This window comes from Musca domestica, unplaced genomic scaffold (assembly GCF_030504385.1).
Source record: "Musca domestica strain aabys unplaced genomic scaffold, Musca_domestica.polishedcontigs.V.1.1 47, whole genome shotgun sequence".
Classification (NCBI taxonomy): domain Eukaryota; kingdom Metazoa; phylum Arthropoda; class Insecta; order Diptera; family Muscidae; genus Musca; species Musca domestica.
Window position 1 is genome coordinate 1,382,493 of NW_026712338.1, and position 7,147 is coordinate 1,389,639.

The 7,147-nt window shown below is 34.0% G+C and overlaps 1 protein-coding gene across 1 annotated transcript; it reads left to right on the forward strand.

Moving 5' to 3' along the window:
• The first annotated feature begins 467 nt into the window (after positions 1–467).
• On the forward strand, positions 468–2,857 carry LOC131804651 (26S proteasome non-ATPase regulatory subunit 5-like). Its single transcript, XM_059127709.1, has 3 exons — positions 468–1,620; positions 2,138–2,321; positions 2,390–2,857. Exons 1-3 carry the CDS (start codon positions 660–662, stop codon positions 2,751–2,753), a joined length of 1,509 nt encoding a protein of 502 aa, XP_058983692.1. The 5' UTR covers positions 468–659; the 3' UTR covers positions 2,754–2,857.
• The last annotated feature ends 4,290 nt before the right edge of the window (positions 2,858–7,147 follow it).

A 7,147-nucleotide genomic window follows, 5' to 3' on the forward strand; every position in this document is an offset into this window, starting at 1 on the left:
TTTTAAAGTAAAAAGTAACTTTATTTACTAAAACACATAAAATTCGTACAAGTATGGCCACCTTGTACTGTTTTGTTCGCCGGTCGCCGGCGTATGAAATAGAAATAAAGCTAATTGAGTTCGCGGCGACCGACGAAATTTTCGCCGGTGCCGTGATTGTGTGCACTTCCATATACACATATGTGTTTTATTTTTGACGACGAACATACGCCGCGAAAAAATTCGTCGTTCGCTCCAATTGTGTTCCTAGCATTAAAGAAACCATTGAAAATTCAATGGCGTATTTGGGTAATGTGGACTCACAAAACATTTTACCATAGTGGGGATGTTGAGTAGAGTGTACGCTACGTTTAAATATAGGTAACGCTGTTACTATTATTTCATTACGAACATAAGTTATTTTTGTGTCAGATTTTCTAATACCAATCGACTTTCAATTGTCAGGATAACAACCTTAAAGAAACCATTGAAAATTCAAAAATCCATGTAACGGCTGATGCGGCGTAATCGCTTACGTCGTACGCCTGTCAGATTATTAGACAGACTCCCACGGTCAATTTTCAAATTTGAGATCCCTAACAAAGATTAGTTTGCAGTTTACTTTCTTTCAAAAGTCCGAATTGAAAACCACTTTTTAAGCAGTTTGAAAGTTTCCAAAAATGACTGAAGAATGGTGTTGCGAAAAACTGGAGAACTTAAAAATAAAGGAGAATCGTTTGTCTACCTTGGAGGAGATTAGAGGTCGTCTTAATGAAACTCCCAACTTAGCATCTAAGGTTACAAACCGTTTGCTAACATCTCCCGAAATATATGACTGCTTGGAAGTGGAGGATGATGAGGCGCCAGTAGATGCCAGCGCTGATCCTATGAACTTGGTGAGCGACATTCTCTCCATATGTATGTCCAATTTATCCTTGAGGCAAAACGATTTACCAAAACTGTTGGACAGAGCATTGCAGCACAAGAGGCCACGAATACGTGCCTTAGCATTGAATGCCATACTCAAGGAATTAGAAAATCAAATAAGTGATGACAATATGGGAGATGCCATTTCTGACGACCTACTACGACACCTGTTAAGAGCCTTGCAAGAACCTGAGACACAACTAGGCAGTCCGGCTCTCAAAATTCTGACCATTGTTTTAGAAGATCATTTGGAAAAGCCCTTTATAAAAGATACATTTTTAGAAGCACTAAAGGGTTCTGAAGTAGTCAAGTGTCGACTTTACGAGTTGGCTGTTAATCTTTCAAAAGGATCTGCTGCAACTTTAGAAAAAGTGGGTTTCGTACTTGATCATGCATTGTCGGAACTAGACAACGATGATGTTTTGTTGCAAGTAAATATCCTGGAAATTCTTGCTTCGCTGGCTGAACAAAATCATGGTATAACATTTTTGGAAAAGCAGCAAGTTTTTGATGTCATTAGCAAAAAAGTTGAGCTTATCGAACAGAATCCATTAGATCGTTTATTGGTACCAGGCATAATGAAGTTCTTCGGTAAAATTTCAAGTATACAACCGCAGAAGATCATAACTGGTTATCCGCGAATGATACAATGTTTGTTTGAGTGTTTACACTCTGGAGATGTATCCCTCTTGCCAGCAGCTTTCGATACGTTGGGTAATATTTCTCTTATTTTTTGTTTAATATTTTTTCAGCAAAAATAATCCCGTCTTTTAAAAAAGAAATTTCGTAAAATGCAATACACTACAACATTTTAATGGTATCGAAAGTTCCAGTCTTAAGAAATAATATAAAATGTTTTTGGTTAACGTAGTCGCTATTCTCAGAGTTTTACCCATACACGACCATAGATAGAATTCAATTGCAATTACCCTTAGGGTAAGGATCGCTTACTCACCATGAGCCAGGTACAACCAAAAATGTATTGCAATGTTATTTGCAAAATATACAATTTACGACGAGTTAAAGTAATATAGTTCTGTGAAAGTCGGTTTAAAATTACTGACAGAAACTAATTAACCTAAATGGTGACTTATTTCTATGAGAAAATCCGAAGGTTAAACATGACCAGTCTGGTTTGTAATTTTGATAAATTAATTAATCTAAGCCTATAAGAAACCCCGTTCCACATTGCGTTGATATTTTCAAATTCATTTTGCTTTACATATTTCAGCTAATCTATGCCAATCTCAACAAGGTGTCGTTCTGTTGGAGGAACACTATAGTAATGATGTTAAGGAAAGTTTAGAGGATTATAGTTCTTATTTGAGGAACTTGCCATCAGAATTAAAAAATCGAGCATTTAGTAGTTTGGAAATTATATTTACATTTGATGAACCCGTTTCGAATAATGTGAGGTATGTTAGATTATTTAAATTCTTTTAACAAATTAGAATTCGAATTAATTTAATTATTTTTGGCTAAGTGATATTTTGCGCAAATGGTTTGGTCACTTGAATGGCGGAGAAAAACATATGCAATTTCTTATGGACTTTTGTCGCAATCCATTCCCGGATATTAAAATTTCTACACTGAATTTAATTGGTGCTGCATGCCTGTACCCCTGGGGTATTGAGACATTGAAAAATACAGCTGGCTTTTTGGAATATCTTTTAGATCGTAAAATTGAATTCGACAAAGAAGCGAAATATGCAAAATATTGTGTTATCAAAATTTTAGCGGAAAGCTGTGCTTTTGATGTTGAGACAAACAACCAATTGCGTACGTATGTCAACGAGGGCCCTTATTATGTGCAGTCAATCATGGATGTTGCTGTAGAGGGGAATTGAATAAAATTATTTGACTTTATACATTTATTTTACAATGTAAATGTAATTCAACCATTTATGCATAACAATTTTTACAATAAAATATATCCTTAAAAACTACATAACTAACTGTAATAGAATTAAAGAGCATATGCAGACTGATATTAGGATTGGAACTGAAATAACTGATTAACTGAACTTTTTATCACATATGGACAATTCTGGAGATAAAACCCGGTAAACCGGATAAAAAGATACTATGAAATACCATTCCATTAGAAGAAAATCCATATTTTCTTATCGGAAAACCCCCCAAAACGACGAAAATGGTGCATTATGGGAATATACAATAGGAACTACAATGCAAACTATAGTGCACACTCTTGCCTTTCCAAAATATGTGTCACAATTTTGTTTCAAGAAATATTGGTTTTATAATTTTAATTTATGGTAACAGTTTTGTATAAAAACAGAAAATGTTGGAATAGAAAATTAGAAACGCTTTGGATCATATTTTTGAAAGAAATTCCCGGCATTTCAGCCATCTTTCATGCTTTTTAACTGATTTAAAAAGACAAGGTAAAATATTATCTTAATAAAAACAACTTGTTGTATATCATTTTGAATAATTCTGACGGAAAGTAAGTGCATTTCAGTAGTTACGTCGACCAAGTACGTCAATAGGTAATCAATAGGTAACGCTGCTTGGCAAAACAATAGAGGTAAACTCATTTGCTATTTTATTATTATTATTATTTGTTGAATCTTTCATATATTTCAATGAAAATAACAATAAGGTTTCATATCTTACATACGATTATTTTTTATAGGGAGGTTGTCAATACAATCACCCTATATTTTTTCATGCTTTAAATATTAATTATTATTAATTTTATTTATTTTTTTAAGATATAGATGTGTGTTTTTGTGGGGTTGTGGATACAGTTATATTCATGAATTAATTGAGTGGGTAATTCAGATTATTTTAGATACAGTTATATCCATGGTACAATGAATTCAAGGTAGGGCAGAACTACCATATGATTTAAATTTTTTTTACTTTTCTGGCTTAATATGTCAACTTCATTTGCTTATGTGTGTGTGTCTTCTTTTCAATAATAAAAAAATGTTCAGAAAATATTCAAATTCGGGTGTTTTCAAAATGCTTATTGCAAGGAATGCATCGACAAAATTTACAGTTTTTGTCGCGAAATAAACCATAAAAGATATATAGAACATGATATTGAAAAGAAATTTTGACCATTCATTCAGTTTTCGCGGTTTTAAATTATTTATTCAAAATCAATGCAACAAGTTGTTTGCTTTTTTATTGTTTTGATAGTAATTCTGACATTACAAGCCAAACAGGTGGACCTCTATACTTGCAATTTTTTCAAAGTTGGCCTACCTTCTCTTCATTGTACCATGGTTATATCTAAGTGAATCGCGGACTACAAGAATAGTTTTACGGATATAATGTTGCTTTGTTTAGATACAGTTATATCTAATAATCGCGCGGACTACAGTAATAGTCTTCCGATTTCTTCACAGAAGCGGCTTCCCTTTTAGCATACTACTACCTGTAGAATTATAACAGTGGGCGACGAAAAAAACCAGACAAGAGCTGAAAATAAAGAGAGAGTAAGACAAACATAACCTATGAGATAGAAAGAGTGTAGGAGTTGGCGGGCCAAGCTATTTGGGTGCTCGGATAGTTTGGCAAAATCTTCACAATATTTAAATTTCTTTCAACTGTACGCCCATATTTAAGGAGGAACTACAAAATGTAAATTTGACATCGAAGGAACATCAAATAAAAAAATTGAATCATACAATTGCATGAGAAAACCTTGGTAATTGTAAAATTGTAGAAGAATACAGGTAGTAGTATCGACACAGCTGCTGGGACAATGAACTGTCAAACAAATTTTGGAATTGAAAAATTTCAATGAATAATTATTGAAATTTGTAAAATCTTTTGAAAAATACATATCGTAATAACCTCTGATTGGATATATAAAAATTTACTTATTGCTGATGTCAATGTCTCCAAGCGTTGATGAATCTACCTGTATTCTTCTACCATGGATACATCTTTTGTAGCATGGAAAAACAATAGAGGTAGACTCATTTGCTAAATCGAATAGGGTAACTCTTTATAATTTTTCAAATAAAATTTATTTTTATGACTGTAGTACTAACGTTTGACCAGTGGCAAATTTTACAAAAGTAATAAATAATAGCTTACCGAATTCATTTATCTGGTTTTATATTTAAAATTATAAAAATAGAGATTTTAAACCCTTCATCTTAAAAAACCCTCAGAATTTATGTCTCGTAGGGTGTATCTAAATACACAAGATTAATCTTCTACAGTATAGATGCGCTTTTAAGCAATAAATCCTGATAATGTGGGTTAACCCGGATAAAATGTTGCATCTAAACGCTCTATTACGATCGTTCAATAACAAAAGCTCTGTTCGTTCAGTAACATAAACTCAGTAACTTGGTTATTTCTTAAATATATTTTTATGGTTAGCTAGCAAGTTAAAAATAATTGATAGAATCATGACACAATCATTATAATTCACTTTGAAAAAACACAACTCCGAAACTAGTGCAACAATTTTTTTTATTAAATTTCGTAAGGCAAATAGCAGAAATTGTTTTTGCACCGATTCTATTTTATCCGAGTATATTGCATATTGAGGATCCCATACAACAGAACCATATTCTATTATAGGTCTAACAAGAGACGTAAATAACTGTTTTGTTATATATGGATCAGAAAATTCTTTTGCCCACCGTTTAATTTAATTTTGGATCCATCAAGAGGCCAAGATCGACAAATGAATCTACAGTTGATAATACGCACAATACGCTACACCTCTTTAATTGCACAGCCAAACCTACTCAACTCACTCCAGAAGATCTCTGGCTACAGCCCGTTAAAGTAGCCGAATTTCTAAACCTGGAACTGAAGCCATATTAGCAGAACGCAAACACATGCATGTACTACTGCTACAAAAATAACAACAGTTGATAATGAATGACCGTCAATATTATATTGCAATATCAGAGAAGAAGATCTGGAGAAGCACATATGCTTACATTTGCTTAAATTTAACTCCATACAATTAAAAACAAGTAAAAAAGCAGTAAGTTCGGCCGGGTCGAACTTTGAATACCTTCCACCATTTGGAACGAATTAGAAAATTTTCAAAAAAATAAAATCCATTAAAATTTCTTTTAAAATCTTTAAAATATCTAATATAGGAAGGCGCCGATATATGGGGGAATATACGATATTGTGGACCTATAAAGACAAATCTATGTCTAGGTATAAAGTACTAACAAGGAACTCCTTTTGTGGATTTTCAGATAATTCCATTGGAAAAAGTGGCTAAAATCATCAAAATACCGAATATAGGGGAGTACCGTTATATGCGGATATACGATATTGTGGACCTATATAGACAATTCCGTTTCAGGGGGTAAAGTGCTCACAAAGAACTCCGTGTGTGGATTTTAAGACAACACGATTGGAAAATGTGGCTAAAATCATCAAAATACCAAAATATGGGAGCTATACGTTATCGTTAACCTATATAGAGAATTCTCTGTCGGGGGGTAAATTGCTCACAAAGAACGCCTTGTGTACAAAGAACCCCTTGTGATCATTCCGTTGTAAAATGTGGCTAAAAACATCAAGATACCGAATATCGGGGGCACCGTTATATGGCGGCTATACGATATCGTGGATCTATATAGATAATTCTCTGCCGAGGTATAAAGTACCCACAAGGAACTACTTGTGTGGATTTTAAGAAAATTCCATTGAAAAGTGTGGCTAACATAATCAAAACACCGAATATCGGGGGTACAGTTATATAAGGGCTATACGATATCGTGAATCTATATAGACAATTCTCTTTGAGGGGGTAAAATACCCACAAGGGACTCCTTTTGTGGAATTTCAGACGATTCCATTGAAAAATGTGGCTAAAATCATAAAAATGCCGAATACCGGGGGGTACCGTTATATGGGGGATGTACGATATCGTGGACCTTTATAGACAATTCTCTTTCAGGGGACAAAGTACTCGCAAGGAACTACTTGTGTGGATTTTAAGACAATTCCATTGAAAAATGTGGCTAAAATCATCAAAATGCCGAATACCGGGGGGTACCGTTATATGGGGGCTATACGATATTGCGGACCTATATAGATAATTCTCTGTCGAGGTATAAAGTACCCACAAGGAACTCCATGTGTGGATTTTCAGACAATTCCGTTGAAAAATGTGGGTAAAATCATCAAAATACCGAATATCGGGGGTACCGTTATATAGTGGCTATACGATATCGTGGACCGATATAGCCTATCTTCGAACTTGACCTGCCTGCAGACAAAA